The sequence below is a fragment of the Engraulis encrasicolus genome, chromosome 19 (assembly GCF_034702125.1).
Source record: "Engraulis encrasicolus isolate BLACKSEA-1 chromosome 19, IST_EnEncr_1.0, whole genome shotgun sequence".
NCBI classification, from domain to species: domain Eukaryota; kingdom Metazoa; phylum Chordata; class Actinopteri; order Clupeiformes; family Engraulidae; genus Engraulis; species Engraulis encrasicolus.
The window spans coordinates 3,875,640-3,895,825 of NC_085875.1; the positions used below are offsets into that span (position 1 = coordinate 3,875,640).

The 20,186-nt window shown below is 41.5% G+C and overlaps 2 protein-coding genes across 5 annotated transcripts in view; both read right to left on the reverse strand.

Annotated features, from left to right (window-relative positions):
- Window positions 1-749: 749 nt before the first annotated feature.
- LOC134469957 (5'-3' exonuclease PLD4) lies at window positions 750-14,896 on the reverse strand. The gene is made up of 10 exons (XM_063223980.1): window positions 14,655-14,896; window positions 13,007-13,182; window positions 12,255-12,438; window positions 11,521-11,641; window positions 11,075-11,202; window positions 10,532-10,732; window positions 8,575-8,714; window positions 7,410-7,575; window positions 2,763-2,859; window positions 750-2,159 (listed from the first exon to the last, which is right to left on the reverse strand). Exons 1-10 carry the CDS (start codon window positions 14,787-14,789, stop codon window positions 1,951-1,953), a joined length of 1,557 nt encoding a protein of 518 aa, XP_063080050.1. The 5' UTR covers window positions 14,790-14,896; the 3' UTR covers window positions 750-1,950.
- Window positions 14,897-18,362: 3,466 nt separating this feature from the next.
- cep170ba (centrosomal protein 170Ba) overlaps window positions 18,363-20,186 on the reverse strand; it is a 43,326-nt gene continuing 41,502 nt past the window's right edge. For all 4 annotated transcript variants that reach the window (XM_063183468.1, XM_063183467.1, XM_063183466.1 and 1 more), the window contains one exon: window positions 18,363-18,643. In XM_063183468.1, coding sequence (XP_063039538.1) covers window positions 18,378-18,643 — 266 coding nt within the window. In that variant the 3' untranslated portion in view covers window positions 18,363-18,377. The remainder of the gene's footprint in view (window positions 18,644-20,186) is intronic.

Consider the following 20,186-nt stretch of genomic DNA (forward strand, 5'->3'; position numbering starts at 1 on the left):
ATCCTATGAACAGACACTAGGGATTATCTCTGGAGAGGGAAGTCTTGTGTAAGGAGGGTGACTAAATTCAAATCAGACGTTACAGGGATTTATAATGAAAAATGTGTCAGTCTGTATCACAGTGAATCATAAAATCCTACTTATGAAGCTCAACAACCACATTTTCTATATCAGTTGCACAGATTAATGACAACATTATTGGTAAGGGACATAAGCACTTTCAAACGTATGTTGTTTCAACTCTGTAGTATTTTGATATATGTTTGAAATGACATAGTAGTTGTCCATAACACTGTTGACAAAATAAGCAAATGTTCGCTTTCATAAGAGTATTTATGAAATGATTTAAGATTAAGCTTGGCAATTTGTTTGTTTGGAAACTTAAATGTATACACTATGGAAACATCTAGGTCATTTATTTGAAAAAAAAATACTGATAATTGTCATCTTTTTGCCAAAAGCGCCCTGGAAACGTAGAATGCCCCATAGGTCTGTGCCACAACCCCTGTAGCCTCTTACTGCAGATGGGGTCGCCGGCGGGCCTATTCACTTTTTGCTGAAAATACTCAACTACATCATTACAACATTGCTATGACAGTACCAACTGAGAGCCTTAAGTTACAGATTAAGACATAGCCATTACAATTTTGGTGACAGTAAGGTTATAACATAGGCTCTGCGCTAAGGGGTTAAATACACAAATCAGCCTGTTTCCATTTTTTTCCATTTTTATTTAAATGTAGTGGCAAAATCCAAGATGGCCGCCATTTTGCATAACACATTTGCCATTAAGTTTTTTTTTTAAAAGTTGATATTTTTATTGTTAGCCTATTATTTCCATGGCATGTAGCCCAAACGCTGCCGGTTCGACTCCTGACCCACCAAGTTGGTGGGGGGAGTAATTATCCAGTGCTCTCCCCCATCCTCCTCCATGACTGAGGTACCCTGAGTATGGTGTCCTGCCGCACTGCTCCCATGCGGCGTCATTGGAGGCTGCCCCCTTGCACGGGTGAGGCATAAATGCAAGGTTGTTGTTTGCAGTGACCACTGTGTACTGTGTCACAATGCCAATGGGAGTTGGAGTTTCCCAGGTGGGCTTTCACTGGCTTTCTGTGTCAAGGATATCTTACAAAGTTGCTTCAGGATCTGCTTCATCTTATCTGAAGGCTAAAACCTTATATTCTGTCCAGGATTTTGCATTCCTCCAATGTCAACAATGTTGCCATGCTCTCTGCTCACAGAACCATGAGCTCTTTGGCATGGCATCAATCAAAGCATATCCACAACTCAAAGGACGGTCAGAGACATGGCCTTCCTTTCAGTGAGCAATTGCATGCTGCTGTATTGCAGTGGCTATTTTCTTTGTGTATTGTGTGCCCATGGCTAAGAAGAAATAAATAAATAAAATAAACAAGGAAGATGAGTGAGAAGAAAAACATTAGACCCCTCAAAATTAATGAAGACTTTGATTTCGAATTTGATGGTGATGGTATTCTTGAAAAAGGTAGCATTTGTGAATGGGCGGCATGAATTCTTTGAAGAAACTGCTGAAAATATTACACAGTGCACCTTTAATTTCCCTATTCCCCCACATTTAATTGGAAACTCAAGAAGTTATTGTGAAAAGCACGGAACATTTTTCAAGCTCGGAAACGAAAGTAGTCTAGTTACCTAAATCTTGCTTATGACTTGAATTAAATTCATTTTTATTGTTATTTTTATATTATTATTATTATTTCATGTCTAAATGCTACTTTACTTGTACAAAGCACATGCTGCACCTCTGTATGAAATACAATAGCCAAATAAACCGGCCCTGTTAAAACAATAGTCTCTGTAGAGGAGGCAAGGTAATAAAGAAGGCACGTCACTCGCAAATTGACCCTAAGAAATGCATAAAACATGCTATTAAAACAACAGAGAACAGTCTCTTAAACAGCACTGTTTCCCTCAATAGTCGCGAGACATGCTGCAGTCGGTATAGTTGTGCAGTTCATTCAGAGACACAGCAAACGGAGAGTCCCAATCTCGAAGAAACAACTCCCTGAGCTGTTGTTGGAGTGACCCGGCGGCAGGTGAGCCTTCCTTATCATCTTGGGAGATCACCAGGCCAACACCGCCAGTGGTGCTGAAGTATTCTTCTGACCAGTTAGAGGTTCCTTGGAGAGGGGATAACAACAAGAAAAAATGAATGGTGTATTTATGGCGTGAAAGACCATAGAGAGATTTCTTGTCACCACCTGTTCTCAAACTGACATCCATTCTGGTTTAGGCACTGCTGACAATGTGAATCACACACACAACTGTTTCAGGTCACATAGTAAGCCTATAGGCTTAACTCGTGAGTGTGTGTGTGTGTGTTCGTGTTCAGTCAAATAAATTAGGATACATTTATTAAATAAATGAGCGCATTCCTTTGCATTGGGTAGGCAGAGTTTGATTTATCTTACTAGAAGATGTTTGATGTACAGTAACTACCTTACGTCATGAATATGATGCGCAGTGATGGGCAACCCAAATTCTTTAGTTACTACAATCCAGAGCCACATTTTCCAAATGACCTGGTTCCAATTCAACGAGGTGATCATTCAACCAGGCAATCACCTGGTTGAAGTAGGACAGGTAAAGTCAGGCAGAACGTAATCACCTGGTTGAAGTTGGACAGGTAAAGCTATGCAGGCATAACGTAATCAACTTGTGTAAACAGATGGATGTTTCAAATAAATATTCACCACGAGCCCAAAACACACTGTAAAACTTACCAATATATGCAGTCTTATCAGTTACCATGTACTTGTTGTGATTCAGTCTAGTATACGGTATGTGAGAGTGATTCCCAACAGGCACGATGAAGGCTTTCTGAAAAGTGAACCGACCAACAGTGATGTCAGTGCCAGTCGAGGACTGGATAAAAAAAAGAAGAAGAATGATACACACAAATAATGGACTCTACTGTATTCCAGAAGCATAAATGGGTTTAAGGCAGCAGTTAGTAAGAATTCTTGGGTCAGTGAAGTGCCCTCTTCTGTGCAGTGGTGTGCTGGGGAGGGAGCACAAATGAGCAGGGATGGCCCATTTCATTTAAGGCTTTTTAACTTTACCAGCAGTGTGCCTTTGGAATCTTTGGCAGACCTTAACAGCCACAACTGGAAAAAATAATAATAAACTGTACTTAGAGATTACTATATTGCTCTGCAAGCCCGCTTAATAACTAGGTGCATACATAGAGGTCATACAGTGTTAAAAGCTAATGCATAAAAGTGAGTTTTAAGGTGAGTTTTAAAAGCAGCTATGGGGGGGGGGCACAAGCTTATATGGAGCAGAAAGTCACTCCACAGTTTGGGGCCCATTACAGCAAAAGCTCTGTCTCCTCTGGTTTTCAACCTGGAGCATGGCACAATGAGGAGCGCTTGTTCTAATGACCTGAGGGACCTGGAGGGGGCATTTACTTTTAGTAGGTCAGATAAATAAGATGGTGCCAGGCCATGAAGAGCTTTAAAAACAAATAAAAGAATCTTAAAATCTACTCTGTAGCGTATAGGGAGCCAGTGAAGAGCAGCAAGCACAGGCGTAATATGCTCCCGCCTTCGAGTTTTGGTAAGGAGGCGGGCAGCAGCATTTTGCACAAGTTGCAGGCGGGAGAGGGAGGAAGCACTGAGGCCAGCATACAAGGTATTGCAGTAGTCAAGGCCTGACGAGATAAAAGCATAGATGAGTCTTTCAAAGTTTTTAAAAGATAAAAAGGGTTTGGCCTTGGATACTACTCGTAACTAGACTACTATAAAAACTAGACTTAACAACCATGTTGACCTGTTTCTTCATGCTAAAAAATGAATCTAAAAACACCCCAAGGTTTTTTGCTGAGTCTTTTACATATGGTTTGAGGGGGCCTGAATCCTTTGGGGGGCAGAGGTAGTACTAGGCCGAAAGACAAGGACCTCTGTTTTGCTTTCGTTAAAACTTTAAAAATGTAAGGCTACCATGCTTTGATGTCCTCAAGGCAGTCAAGTAGCATAACAATGAAAAGAGACATTATATTTGCGAAGGATGGATCCTAGAGGTAGCAAATAAAGGGAGAAGAGAAGAGGGGCAAGAATCGAACCCTGCGGAACGTCACAGGGGAGAGGAGCGGAAGGGGATACAGAGTCGCCAAAGTACACTGAAAAGGATCTATTTGCAAGATAAGATTTAAACCAATCAAGGGCAGTGCCTCTGATACCAACAGAGTTTTTTCAAGGCGAGAGATTAAAATGTTGTGGTCGACAGTGTCAAATGCAGCAGTGAGGTCCAGTAAAATTAAAATGGCATTGTCACCAGAGTCAGTGGTCATTAAAAGATCATTAAAAACCTTAAGTAAAGCTGACTCTGTGCTATGCAGGGCTTTAAAGCCAGACTGGAGAGGTTCTAATATGCCATGGGAGTCTAAAAACGATTGCACCTGCTGAAGTACTAATTTTTCCAGGACCTTGGAGAGGAAAGGAAGCTTAGAGATAGGTCTGTAGTTGGAGAGGATAGAAGTGTCTAAGTTCTGTTTTTTAATTAAAGGTTGTACAAATGCATGCTTAAATGATTGTGGGACACATCCAGAGGCAAGACTACAGTTCATGATGTCCAGAATGCTGGGACCTGTGGATTGGAGTGTTGGCTTGATGAGAGATGGGGGCTGACCAGAGGTAATTTTCATTTGGCCAATAGTTTTGGTTAAGTTGGCAGGGAGATGGGTTCAAACTGATAGAAGGTTGCAGAACAGATTACAGGGATAGAGAGATCAAAAGGGGGAGGGGTTATGGTAGCTCTTATACTATTGACCTTGGAGGTAAAAAAAAAAAAAAGTGGAGGAGAGTGTCACTATTACAGTATTTCTCAATTGGTTTTGTACATTTCTCGAATCTCTCTCGCAATTTGCGAAACATAATATTCATTCTCAAAACAGCTTTAACAAATGGCAAAACACCGTGGATAACCTGCAAAACCGAGTCTCTTGCTCAAAACCCTTATTTGTCTTTCAAAATCAAGTTTTTTGTGTCAATGAACGTATCAGCGCCAGCAAAATGGTTAGTCATTGTGTCATAGTGTATGGACAAGCTAGTCAAATCAATTTCTCATGTTGTCAATTGAATAGTACACTCTTGAGGATCTTTTCTGAAGTGAAATGTTGTTTAGATTGGATGGGAAATGTTGTAAATTCGGCTTTATATTACATTGATCAGATAAGATTGAGATAGTTTCATGCATTCAGTGACAAAGCTTTTTGAGTGATATGACAAAAGCAATTGATAATGTACGAAATCACTGAGAATTGTACACAGCCATGGCATGGTGGACGAAAGCATTTGCTAAATGCTGAAAACTATGAAAAACGTATTTGGGTCATTCCACGCCAAATTAACAAGTGCCCGCGCACTTAGGTCTCATAAAAATTCTGAAAATATTACCAAGTGTACCCATGGTACTTAAGAGAAACACTGTACATTTATTTGAATGTAAGATGTATACTCTCCGTGTTACAGCCAATTTTACTGGGGGAGGGGGGTGCCCATTTTGTTCACACTCTTTTTTTTGTCAAAGTTCACAAGCCCCTAGCTCAATAACTAAACCATGTAGGAAGCTCAAATATGGCATGCTGGTACATAGATAGGAATAGTTTGTTGCTAAACTGTCAGTTTTGGTCTGTATGATCCTGCATCGTCATAGCATTCCCTCAAAGACAATACAAATTGTACTGGAGTTTTTGGCTGTGCTCTGTTTAGGCCTTCAGAAGACATATTTGTGCCCAACATAGCCTCATGATTTTTTTCACTTGTAGATACAAGTAGAAACACTCCCATAAAAATCTATAAATAGAAAGGAAACCCCATCAGTGTTTGACCAGAAGACCTCACAAGTCTGACAAATCATTTTGGGTGTCATTTTCAGAGCACCAGAACACCTTGTGGGATTGTCCACAGATTTTTATTTTATTTTTTTCTTCATTCTCCATGAAGTCTTCTTTTTAAAAATGCCAATGAGACTTGTCTTATGTGATCTTTTCGTTTTTAATTTCCACCCTGAACATGGGCAAAATGCAAAAAGAGAGCAACATGTTTTCTATAACATTTAATGTAAAGACTAAATAATCAAATGCAAATTTTGCCCAGACATGATCACCCAAGAGTCCTTGTGCAGGGGTGCAGGTATCCCTTTCAATTTCAATGATTTCAGGAGCGTTCAATGTGGGAGCAGGTTCGCACACCAAAAGAGACAGTAGGTCAGGCACAAAGAGTCATGTTGTTACTTTTTTTGACCAGCAGATGGCAGCGGAAGAAACGCATAGAAAACACATTGCTCTCAATGTGCATGGTGCCCATGTTCGGGTTGGAAATTAAAAAAGAAAACATCACATAAGACAAGTCTCATTGGCATTTTTAAAAAGAAAAAATCATGGAGAATGAAGAAAAAACTAAAATAAAAATCTGTGGACAATCCCACAAGGGGTTCTGGAGCTCTGAAAATGACACCCAAAATGATTTGTCAGACTTGTGAGGTCTTCTTTTCAAACACTGATGGGGTTTCCTTTCTATGTATAGCTTTTTATGAGAGTGTTCCTACTTGTCTCTACAAGGGGAAAAAATCAAGAGGCTATGTTGGGCACAAATATGTCTTCTGAAGGCCTAAACAGAGCACAGCCAAAAACTCCAGTACAATTTGTATCATCTTTGAGGGAATGCTATGACAATGCAGGATCATACAGACCAAAACTGACAGTTTAGCAACAAACTATTCCTATCTATGTACCAGCATGCCAAATTTGAGCTTCCTACATGGTTTAGTTATTGAGCTAGGGGCTTGTGAATTTTGACAAAAAAAAAGAGTGTGAACAAAATGGGCACCCCCCTCCCCCAGTAAAATTGGCTGTAACACGGAGAGTATACATCTTACATTCAAATAAATGTACAGTGTTTCTCTTAAGTACCATGGGTACACTTGGTAATATTTTCAGAATTTTTTGAGACCTAAGTGCGCGGGCACTTGTTGATTTGGCGTGGAATGACCCATTTTACCATGTCCACAGGTAACGGCAGGAAGTCACAATTGAACAAGAAGTTTTGAGAATGATTATTCTGTTGTGAGAAATGTACAAAACCAATTGAGGAAAAACTGTAACTAAGGAGGGGCCCAGTTCCATATGTTGTTTGGGATTTAGGACAGTGTTAATGGTGCTAAAAAGGACACATGGCTTATTATTGTTACGTTGGACAATGGCAGAGAGGTACTTGTGTTTTTCAGACTTAACAGTTTTTTGGTATTTCATCCAGGTTTCTTTTAAAATGTCATAGTTTACATGTAATAAAGACAAAAATCATAAAAAAATAAATAAAAAAGGGCCTACTGTCACTTTTTAGATACTTATCACTTTGTCAAAGACTTACCACTTCCACATTGACGTGGCGTTTGGGGTAGTGCAGGGCATCCAGAGACTGGAGGAAGGGGAGCATGGAGGGGTTGGTGTACCGGCCACAGCTGACAAGGAGACGGATGGTCACCAGGCGGCCAAATGCTGCTTCCCTTAACTCATCATCAATATCTGGCCAATACCTAGACAGACACACAGACAGACAGACAGACACAGACAGACAGGCAGGCAGACAGACACACAGGCAGATAGACAGACACACAGGCAGACAGACAGACAGACAGGCAGACAGGCAGACAGACAGACAGGCAGACAGACAGACAGACAGACAGACAGACAGACAGACAGATAGATAGATAGATAGATAGATAGATAGATAGATAGATAGATAGATAGATAGATTATGAAAAGTTAAGGTTGCATAAGTTATTTAAATTGTTCATTTTAAAAATGTATGGTGCCTATTTACGAATTTGATCTTTTCATGAATATTAAGTAATTAAAATACTGGTCTGACCAAAGTACAGTAAGTTTTGCAGGGAAAATGGTGGACACAGAGAAGACCCACCTTTTCATGTTTGAAGAGTGTAATTTTCCTAGTCTATAATGAATTCTTAAAAATTGATGTTGCTGGTGAATAGTAATGAAAAAGATTGTATTTGTCATCCTGGCTCTTTGGATAAAATCATCAGCTAAGTGTAATGTAATGTAACGTAACATATTCCAAATGACCTGGATTTACCTGAATTGGTCATTTGGAATATGTGGTATTGGATTGTTAACTAATGGACACAGTTTCCCCATCACTGCTTACTGTGTGTACTGGTGTAAATGTGGCTACATCACTGGATTACCTAGGGCAGTGGTTCCCAACCTATGGGTCGGGACCCAACCTGTGGGTTGCCAAAGATCCACAGGGGGTCGCGAACCCTCTTGAGTTTAAGGGGTTTCATTTTAAATATCATATATAGCCCATGTTGAATAAATGACAAAGCATTTAACTAATAGAAGCAACAAAATGTTAGTGCTACCGAAGATGAATTGAGGAATAAAATTACTCCAATGAGTTTTCACAGGAAAGAGAGGGTATCATATGATGCAGGCGCTCGGGCGGTTGGGTCACCAAAGTTTGCAATGGTAAAAACATGGGTCCCTGAAGAAAAAGGTTGGGAACCACTGACCTAGGGGGATATGTGAACATAGTGGCAGGAAAGTAGTCCATGACGGCTACATATACAAATTGGCTTGCTTCTCTGATGGCCAGCAAGATAGCGTCCAAGTCCTTGGAGCGTGATTCTGGGCAGAAGGGAGGTGGAGAGGCCTGGGAATAGACAACATCCCTTAAAATTCAGATGCTGTTATCTTTTCAGGCAGATAGGATTGCATAACTACAATCATAACTACATGCATAACTACAATCATAACTACATACAGTACTATCAACATGGCTATGACATTACATGTGTCTTTAATAACACATGGTCAATTTAGGTGACAATGGTGTTATAACAGAGACTCTGCATGAAAGCGTTAACAGAGTACATACACACAAGGTAATATGCAAAAGTGTGTGCACCACTCTGAGATCTGATCATAAATAACTATAGCCTACTTTTATAACATAACGGTAACATTTACCTTTCTTACAGAGAAGTAGACAAGTGAGTATATTCCAGACCAAAAATCTTAAAGTAGATAACTTTTTTTAATCTAGCAACATTTTACACAACACCTCTTCATAAGTAGCTTAAGTAAAGTAATAATCACTTGAACATTAATATAATGCCCCAACAAAAAACGTATTGAGATTAGCAGAAGAGGACATGTCTACAAGTACTTGACATTCTGGCTGTCAAATTCAGTCAATAGGAGGAGAACCATTTCAGCCAATCAGAGGTGAATAAAGCAGAGCCATACAGAGGGAGAGTTGCGCAAATGGAGGACCAGGAATTAAATTGCAGCCCCGCCTTTCAACGAGATCGAGGTCGTGCCTAAAGCGGCTGTCTTTCCATAGACTCAACATAGAACCACCACATTAACAGCCAAAAATAAGGACTAACGAACTATACAGCAGGGTAATCACCACAAATATGTAAACTATCAACTGTCTCAGTAATGATAATCACAACAGTTTTACCATCTGTGATGTTTATCTGAAGTTATTACTTCGAGCAGCAAGTCTTGTCATATTCCCTGCATTGCATCGCATTGCATTTGCTGTGTGCTACGCCCACTTCTAGGCACTAACATTCGCAACGCTAAGCAGTTCTGAGACGCTAAACAGCTAATTTTGCTAATGCGGAAGTCGGCCTTAGGACACAGTGGAGATTGCCCGACTCTCCCTCTGTATGGCTCTGGAATAAAGCTGTGCGAGCATTAATGCTCTGGGCAGGGCTGGACTGGGGGAGAAATAGGGCGGGGGCACATTTGGCCCACTCAGAATTAGCAGTGCAGAACTGACTCACCAGTGGGCCCCGCACCCTCATTTTTTTTTAAAAACATTTCTGGAAATAGGGGGCCACAAGTGTGTGGGGCCCACCGATAAATGCCTGCTATGCCAGATAGCCAGTCCAGCCCTGAACGTGGGTCTCGCAACATTGCTCCCCTACCCTGACAGTATTAAAGGGACACTGTGAAGGAAATGGTCAAAAAATGTACTGCAACTATGCTGGTTATTGAAATTGGGCTGCCTATTGCCAAATTTGATCTTTACATGAAAGTTGACTAAGTATTAAACACATATTTTCTAGTATGGTCCATGTACAGTCATTTTGCAGCTAAAAATGGCTATTTTTGGAAATTCAAAATGGCGGACCATGGAGAAGATCCCCCTTTTCATGTATGAAAAGCGCAATTTTTCCAGTCATAATGAAAACTTAGAATTTGATGCTGGTGGTAAGTATTCATGAAAAAGGTAACATTAGTGAATGGGTAGCATGAATTCTGGAAATAAACAACTAAAAATCTCACACAGTGTCCCTTTAACAATAATAATACTAATAATTATTATTATTTTTAGTAGTAGTGGTGGCAGTGGTAAACGGAGGATGGGAAGAGTCAATCCCAAAACTGACAAGCAACAAACACCAGGCTAAATTATCCTCATCATCATTGTTAGAAAGTTTAAATGGCCCTCACAGCGATGAAGACTGAGCTGGGAACACCACTGATGTTGACCAGTAGGGGGTGGTCATGGTTAATAGTGGTGTCAAAGGTCGCGGGCCAGGGGTCTGGGATGGAGGAGTTCTCAGCCCCCATCATCCAGTAGGACTCAAAGATCTTCATCAGGTCACGTGCCAGCCGAGGGCAGTTGTAAATGATCACCCCGATTTCCTTCACCTTAGAGGAAGGAAAACATAAGGACATGTACTGTATATGTCCCTGGTTCTCTGAAGGAGTGGAGAGAGACTGCTCTCCTATGGGAGCACATCTCCTCGCAGGGTACATCCACCAAGTTAAACTCAACCCTTCGGTGGATGTACTCTGTGAGGAGATGTGCTCCCATGGGAGAGTAGTCGAACGAACGACTGATAGAGAACCAACATACAAGTCAGATGATGCACTTGATTTGAGATTCTGTGACAGTTTGGTTTTAAGTGTTTTTTGGTTTAAATAGTCGCAAATGTTTTTTTTTTCAACAGAGATGAAGAAAATCACTAAAACCATTTGTGTATCACTTACTTGTGTTAGAGACCTCCAATCCATATTGGCACTTCCAATATATATGTGCCTTTTGTCCACTATCCAAAATTTACTATGAAGAACACCTTTGGTCAGCCGTTTGAAGTTAACTTTCCTCACATGGACCCCTGTCAGGTAAGATAGGACAGTGATTTTCCGTTACTATTGCAATAATCTATTACAAATCTGAGCACCATTATCATTATTATTTATCATTATCATTATATGAGCACCATTATCATTATCATTTTAGTAGCAAGAAGAATAATGTGAAAACATGTTGAAAACTACATAGATTGCTGGTTCTACTCTACTGCCAACATTCCAAACACAGTGTGGCATTCAATGTGTTGAGAGTGACAAAGGTACAAAAAAAATACAGTATGGAGGCAAATACTTTTGCATAACACTGCTCTGTATATCCTAATGTACAACTGAGAGCTCACCATGTTGTTCCAGCTCCTTTAGGTCAGTTGAGTTTCTTGCCACACACGTCAAGCTGGCCACAACGCGGACAGAGATGTTTCTTGCAGGCAGGCTTTTCAAATCTTTCAAAATGTCTTTGCCCTTTAGATTAAAGGAAATGTACAGATCAAGTCATTAATTGTCATTTGAATCAGACATGAGTTTTTTTCTTTACCCAACTTGTACCTTCCTAGGCTGCCCAGAGTGAGTGCATCTTAGGAATCTATGGAGGTCCCTTTATCCTGTTGAACAATTTTAAAATGATACTGTGCCATTTTTAGAAATAAGCTCATATTACACCTCCCCTTGAGTTAAATGTTTGAGTTATACCTTTCTCCTGTACGTTTAATTGTTCTCGGAGTATGGCAGTGCAAATGTTACCTCCATGCTAGCAATTAACATTGAATCCTATGGGTTCAGCCAGCAGCTATTCTGCCATATCTGATCTTCTCGGGGGGCAGGCGCTATTCAGACATACCGCTATTCAGACACCAGATATGCCGTAGGGTTAGGGTTAGGTTAGGGTTAGGTTTAGGTTAGGGTAACTGCATGCACTCTCCCTAAACTGAAAAACCTGAGCAACGTAGCACAAACCACAGAAATGGCAGATTTCGGTGGGAAACATGCCGGTATTCAGACAATAGAAATCAATGTCTGAATAGCGGCATGTCTGAATAGCACCATGTAACTGATCGTCTCTGGGCCTGTTACTCACTGGATTATCAGTTGAGGAGTTCACCCCGATGTCTTCACCAGTGAGAGACCAGTAGAAGGAGGCCACCTCCACACGCCTGGTTGCCATGGAGAGGAGGGCCTTCCATGACTTGTACAGTGGAGTTCCGAAGGTGACATTTGGACCGTACTCCATGTCAACAGGGATGCTCTCTACAAGCTCGATCCTGCAAATGTTTACAGTTTCAGGATATAAAGTCAGTTTTATAGCAGTTTATATATATGGGACCTTTCATGGTTAAAGAAAAAGCAGGACAGCACTCCAAGTTTTTGTGGTTTATTGCCCGTCAGACGTTTAGGGGTTAACCTTCTTCAGTGTCAGGCAGTGTCAGTCTTTTTGCCCGACACTGAAGAAGGTTAACCCCGAAACGTCTGACGGGCAATAAACCACAAAAACTTGGAGTGCTGTCCTGCTTTTTCTTTAATCATACTGTATATTCTCGAGGAATGAGCACCCAGTTGTTCACTTTGTTTGAGTTGAGCGTGTTACAGCCCTTAGTTTAACCTTTCATGGTTAAACAATGGTCAATTAAAATACAAATAAAACTATAACATGAATAGGGGAATTAACATTTAGTGCAAATTGTAATGGATATGAAAAATTGCAATTATCTCAGCCCTTAAACCATCCATTTACATAAACATTAATAGGCTAATTTCTTTACTAATACTACACAATTATTTAAAGCTAGTCTTTTGATCAACACTGACACAATTTTTCATACTCGCTCTTACCTGCTTTGCTCGGTTGTGTTTCTACGTCCGTGTATAACTGCTGCCCTGTGATCACTAGGATGCTTCATCATTTGCCCCTCGTGCTTCACTTTCTCAATGATGGAGAAGCAGAGTAAAAGCGCAAGTCCTACCACACAGCCAGTGGCTACAGCTGTGTATACCAGTCTAAAAGGACACTACCAAACAAATAATGAATGTGTCAATGAAAAGTGTATCATTTATCATTAAGATTTAAAATATAATTTCACATTATATGATGTATCCAAATTTGATGCCGCTCATAGGCCTACTATATAGCCTACTTCAATAGATTAGATATCAGTCTGCCTTACGCTAGTCAAATAGCCTACAGCAGTGGTTCTTAACCTTTTTTGCTTAACGCACCCCCTTCCCTGTGCCGAAGACAAGCCGCGCACCCCCAAACCAAACTTTTACACGTGTATACACAGATTACACACTAAAAAATTATCTAAGTGATTAATTACAATGACTCTTGCTTGAACCATTAATCCATACCTTAATGCCTTTAAATGGGGACCAAAATATGTTTTCATTTGCTCTTAATTTGATCTAGTTTCAATGTCTGCAAGCAGAATTTTGGTTACATTCTCAACACAAACAAAATTCTGCGCACCCCCTGAAATTTCTGGCGCACCCCCAGGGGGTGCCCGCACCCCAGGTTAAGAACCACTGGCCTACAGTACGTAAAGTAATGCTACTTGACAAAATCAATGGAAATGCAAAACACAAACCAGGCTGACTAAACACAGGCCCGTAGCCAGGGGGGGTTCGAGGGGTTCGTTCGAACCCCCCCTCCCATCCCCCACCCCCACTCGAACCCCCCAACTACGTTGCATCCCACTTTGACTGGAAGGCCATTTCATAGACAATAACTGTCAGATAGCAGTAACTGAGCCAACACTGGGCCGACACTATGTGGGGAGATAGCTCATTTGAAGCAATTCATGTCCATTTATGTTATGAGTGGGGAGCAACAGACAAACAATTAAGGACAGCAACAACAGACTTGCGACAAACTTATAATGAACGAAGTATGTCTAAATTAAAATGTTTTTAGTGTGCTTGTGTATATAAATATTGTGTAACATTTGAGCCGGGAGCCAAATAAAGTCTACTTTCCGGGGGGAAAAGTTCCCCCCCACCACAATACTGGCTACGGGCCTGAAACACCACCACTCAGCTCAACACGACACAGCACGACATGGCTGGGTTGTATGTGGAAAAGTGCCTTTTGTGTTCCATTGAAATGAATGGTGGAATATTCAGGCTGATCATGTGTCACGCACTCGAAAGAAGAGTGAGAAAAGGGTTTTTCAATCACAAAATCTGAACGCTTTTTCAACTATAAACTTGCTTGAAGCTTTGTTAAAGAGGTCTGGTATGTATATTTTTCTTAAAACTGCTAACCTCTGCAGATATTGTATTACACTTCCTCTACGCACATTTTGGAAATAATGTGTGTTTATTGAAATATTTCTCAGAATGTTACCTCTCAAAAGTGGTGCACTGTATGTACTCAGCAAAGGGGTCAAATACTTCTTGCCACCCCTTATATTGCCTCCATTTAAGAAATCAATAACACACAGTATGTTCCTGATATTCATATTAAGTTTGACAGCAATGTTACCTGTGGTTTGGGATAACCAGCATCATGACTGTTGTCATATGAATATGATGATCCAACTCTTCCATAATCCAAGTTTTTTGTGATGATTCTTGATATTCTCACTCTCTGAGGCAGAGGAATTTTGAATCTATCCATACCGTATAATGCCTGAGATGTTCCTACGTCAACATAAAAATCATGTAATAATTATTATTATAAGGAAATACTTGTTATATGCAACAAGTCGAGCATGTTGAGATGTCCATTAAACCCACTGTAACTTTTACTGAAAGGGATAAGCACATTGTATTTACCTGCAGTTGGTTGTTAGGCAGCATTGGTCTCTTCGAGAGATGTCTACTTTGATAACATTTAGTGTCTAAGCTCAGCAGAGATTATCTCTAGTTCCTGTTTCCACTCTCATTTCCTTTTTTTGCCAGGTGAGCCTTATTAAAATATGCTGTTATCTTATAGTGGTTGTCCTGAAATACACAAAACATCCCCCTTGCTCTTAAATACGTGCATACACACGTAATCACACATACATACAGTAGCCAATAATTTCTCAAATAAAATAACATGAATATGCACACTCTCGAACTGATGTTGTCGCAGCACCTTGAGTTTTTATTACAGCAGTCAGTCTTTTTTAGGTAAGAGTCGATCAGTGTGGCACATGTTGGTGTGGTAATATTAGTTCACTTCTCTTTGTAAAAGCACTCCAAACCTGACAGACTGCGTTCAGACCTGTATCCCATTGAACATCTGTTGAGGACTGTGCACAGAAGATGCGCTCACAGTTTTCAGATTTTGAGTGCTTTTGCAAAGAGGAGGTTGTTGTGAAATTATTTCTGTCTTTTTTTTAATCACTAAAACCTGACATTTGAACAGGGGTGTGTATTCTTTTTTATATCCACTGTACATAAAAAAAAATGTCCAGCTCAATCTATTGCAAAAAAAAACATACTTCAGAGTAATATTGTGCACAAATAAATGATTTATTTTACTCATTTAATCAACAGTGAATATTTTTTACATTTTCATCTGATAAGGAATTTTAACATTCTGTAAAAATATGTGAGCAAGGACATTTAAATATTTCAACTTTGATTTGGTTACAGGCGTGTAACTAATCCATTCATAAAGTGACACTGATTTGGTCCCAGTTCTAGCCACGGAACTTCATGTGAATCTCATGTCATCTAAGAGCAAAATAATACACTTGATTGGGAAAAAAGTGATTTTACATTTTATAACATTATTAGTGTTCTGTCAAAAACAGATGTCCACATGATTGCAATGCAGATCAAAAAAATAGTTGAACCCCAGAACCTTGAGCACACAGGCAACAACATGGTGCGCTATGTCACCATGACAACACAGACCTCCTTTGTCCAAATGTACACACCCAGGCGGGGGTGTCGTTTCTGTCCCCAAACAAATAATAAAAGGTGTCCACACGCTTAGGAGGCTTAGAGCTTCCGCACACCAGTTCCGACAGCACAGCAGAGCACTTTTGGTTCCGACAATTTCGGTTACCTACCACTGCACACTGGCACAGACATGCTACACAGTATGAATGGTCAATTTCATCACAGCAGAGCATGGGTAAACAAGGGGCGGCTCCGACAAAGTAGAGCTGGTGATCGGCAGCCAGCATCAGCGCCGGTGTGCAAGGTTGTATAGGAAACAGTGGAATTGAACGTTGGCAGAGCAGTGCTCCACACTTTGTCGGAAGCGGTGAGCGGAGGCCCTTACATAGTCGACACACCATGAGTGCATCCCAATATGTGACCTTGCCTCCTCCACTTGTTCTTGTCTCCTCGTCCCGCCTCCTGGCCCCTCCTCCGTGGAGAAAACGATAAAGTTTCCCAGCTGTCAGCCTCGCCACAACAACTTTTGAGGGACTGTTTTTCATTCACCATCCCAATTGCAAATGAGGAAAAAGACTTTACAATTGAGCTTTTGCAAGATATTGAAATATAATGCTGTTGTCAGTGATGTCATCATGACGAGAAGCAAGTGGAGGAGGCAAGTGGAGGAGGCAAGGTCACATATTGGGATGCACCCCTGGTCTGAAGCGGTGAGCGGAGGCCCTTACATAGTCGACACACCATGATGCATACACAGCCGCAAGGCTACGCATCCCTATGTTTCGGGGACCTTTATGCATCGATATGTAGCAAGTCGCGTCCCCTACATTTTTTATTGCATGCATTGTCATCGCTTTAGCTAGTGTTGCTCGCTTGTAGTGAAATAACTGTAAGGACTGACACATACACTACAATCATCAGATCAGGTTTTTTTCGGCCAGTCATAAACCTGATTACTTAAATCAGTACCAGAATTGATTGTCAAACATAGTAATAGCAGCAAACAGTTCAAGGACACCTGAAACAAACACACATCCTCTTGTTTCCTTGTTTCCTGGGGTGTTTTTGGTTTCTTTTTACAGTACGATAATTTTAGTCTACATTCTAAATGCCGCTAAGTTGCATCATTTGTAATTCTACAGAAAAAATAGCATGGTGAGAGGAGCCGCATTGTACAAAACCTGACTTTGCAAATGTGAAAATACAGATTACAAGACACATTGGGTCCTCCTTACTAAAATAAGGATGTGAGAAGTTATACTGCAGCACAAGCCTCGGTCTAGCTCCTAAACGAGGTGGAATTACCAACGCTAACCAACGAGAAGACTCTGAAGACAAAACTCCATCCAAAAATACCATCCACCATCTAATCCCACACCAAAGTGAGCATGAACACCACCACTTCTGCACAGAGTTCTGATACACATTAAGGCACTTAGCATCAGCTTTCACAATTACTAGCGATAGATTTGATAACCACCTTTAGTGGATATATTATAGGCACTCAGGAAGGTTTTCTTGCGTCACTGGTGTAACGGTGTGACTGTTGGGCTTGGCCTGCTTAATTGCTTTTAATTAGGTCGTTTTACTCAATGCCACGTAGTGTAGAACCAGTTTGCTCAAACTTTTATGGAAAAAAAATTAAAAATCACATCAAACAAACCAAAGTGCATTTTTACTTGGCTCCCATATCTGACTAATAGAAACTCCTACAGTGCTTTTCAGTCCCACAAACGTGAATTTATATTAATTAGACTCAGAGCATATTTTGCTCTCCCACACAAATGTTCCCAAACTGTATCGAAGACGCAGGCATCTTGCAAACCTCTGTCTGTGTCTCTGTCACCACATGAAAAGTGCCCCATAGTGAGAACACGCACGCACGCACGCACGCACGCACGCACGCACGCACGCACGCACGCACGCACGCACGCGACTCTCAAGCTAATTCATGATTCTGCATGTTCGAGAATGTGGCACGATTTTGACAAAGTGCAAATAGGTCCACTAGCACATGTTACTATGCTCTCCCCATGACTACAAGTAGTCATCGTCACTGGCATGTACTTTGCCATGTGGCTCTCTCCCACACCGTTATAATTGTTTGAAGTCATTCAACCTCTCTCCTGCAACGCACACTTTTTCCCCCTCTTCTACTGACTTCTATGCATTTTTCCCACGCCCTCCAGGGGGCGTAGCAGCACATTTGGAGCCCTATTTACAGTACACTCCGCTCCAATGGACCCTCCAGCTCCATATCTTCACCGGACTGTGTGTGTGCCCCCTGTATACAGTACATGGGGCCCTGGTGACTCAGTCGCACGTATTAACCCCCCTGAACACCACTCCTGCCCCCACCCCCACCCCTCCTCTACAGCAGGAAGCTGCTTCCATCAGCAGAGGGCCCAGACGACCTCTTGCTGCCACCTCCTTGTCTGAGTCCTCCTCCTCCTTCTCTTCCTACGTCTCCACTGCTTCTTGGAGAGGCGCCGCCGGGTCTTCGGTCCCTGAGGTGGGACGCCGCCACCCTGCCGCCGCCGCCGCCGCCACCCCTCGCGCTCCACAGAGAGGGGGTACTGACGGAAGCAGTTCGGGTCAGGTCAGCCCTCCCATCCGGCTCTATGATGTTGTTGATGACTGAAGTGCACATGGAGGGAAATAAATAAAATGAAGTTGCGGAGGAACCACTTGAAACATGACACAACAGCAAGGAACAAAGATATCACAATAACAGCGACAACAATAATGATAAATGCCGCTTGAGCAGCCTGTTGTGCCCAAGTGTCCATGGGAATGGTGTATTTGGTAGTGGTGTGCATTGGCACTGCCCTCACAATTCGATAACGATTCGGGAGGTATCAATTCAATTCGATCCGATCCGATTCAATTTTACAATGCATTGCAATGCATTACATTTCTACTGAAAGCACAGCAAATGTTTCATCAGTCATGATGAGGCAAAACAAGTAGTCAGATACTGAGCAACAATTTATTGGCTGTTTTCTGTATCAGTCTTGCAGTTTTCAATGCTTTGCAGTGCTTTTATTGAATTTAACATTCATTTACTCCCGAAAAATCCACGGAAGTAATTGAAACTTAAAAAATTGCCGCGTCGATTATGGAACTTGCCGCATTGAATTGGATCGCCCATGCCCCGCATTGCATTGCATCGCCGAATCGATTATTGTTGACACCACCAGGGCTTGACACTGGCACCTGCCAACCGGCCAAATGCTGGTAAAACTTGGCTGTGGCTAGTAATACTTTCAGTGTCACTAGCCAATTTGGCTGGCAGTTTGTTCCTTGGTATGACGTGTATCGTAGTAGCCTGTACTATGTTGTTTTCCCCTTGTGTATCAATTGCTTGTATTTCAGTTCAAGAAAAACTAAATAACTCTATTTCTATTTACTTGATATACTTCCATGTAGAAAACTATACACTCATCTTGCTTTAGCGCCTCATCTTCTGAGGTTAGACATACACTATCATAATAAAGGGAAAAAAAACAATATAAAATCTGTGGCTAGTGGAATACCTGAATGGCTAGTGACTCGGGAAAACTACTAGCCACAGTGGCCGGCAAGCAAAAAAGTTAATGTCAAGCCCTGGACACCACTAGTATTTGGTGGTTCATGTCACCAGTGTGCTGTACTTTTAAAACCATTGTTTGTCATTTGCGTTTGGGCATGCTGATGGAAATACATTCTGAGGAATGGTAAGGATCCACCACCAGCACCCTCTGATAGACAGCAGAACATGAAGTGAGATAAATGTGCAGGTTTTGTCAAAAAGATTCAAAAGTACCTTCAAATGGGACAGTGCTTTGCACATGACTGTGACATATGCACCCCACAAACCAGCACAGTGAGGGGAGTTGCCATCACTACCGTAGGGTTGTGGGTGCACCCTGACTGTCATGCTAACGAGCCTGGCTCTTAGGTGTAGCGGTCAGAGCCCCAGGATGATAAGCACAATAAGTGGTACGCGAAGTTCACCAAGAGTGTGTGAAGCATACGGATCTGCGTCCCGCAGGAGAAAGCAGTGTGATGGGGAGGGGCCATCACTACAGGTGTGGGTGCGCTCTGACTGTCAATGTCAACGAGCCTGGCTCTTTGGTGTAGTGGTAGCCCCACTGCCCAGTAGGGCTCTTTGGTAGGGGTGGAACGGTTCACAAAATTC

Bases quoted from the DNA above. Each gene is read 5' to 3' on its own strand.
- LOC134469957 (XM_063223980.1), bottom strand. From the start codon at position 14,789: ATGGATAGATTCAAAATTCCTCTGCCTCAGAGAGTGAGAATATCAAGA. The intron at 12,439-13,006 runs GTAAGAGCGAGT...AAACATTTGCAG, and splicing joins AACACAACCGAGCAAAGCAG to GATCGAGCTTGTAGAGAGCA. The intron at 2,160-2,762 runs GTAAGTTTTACA...CCCCTCTCCAAG, and splicing joins TGATAAGACTGCATATATTG to GAACCTCTAACTGGTCAGAA.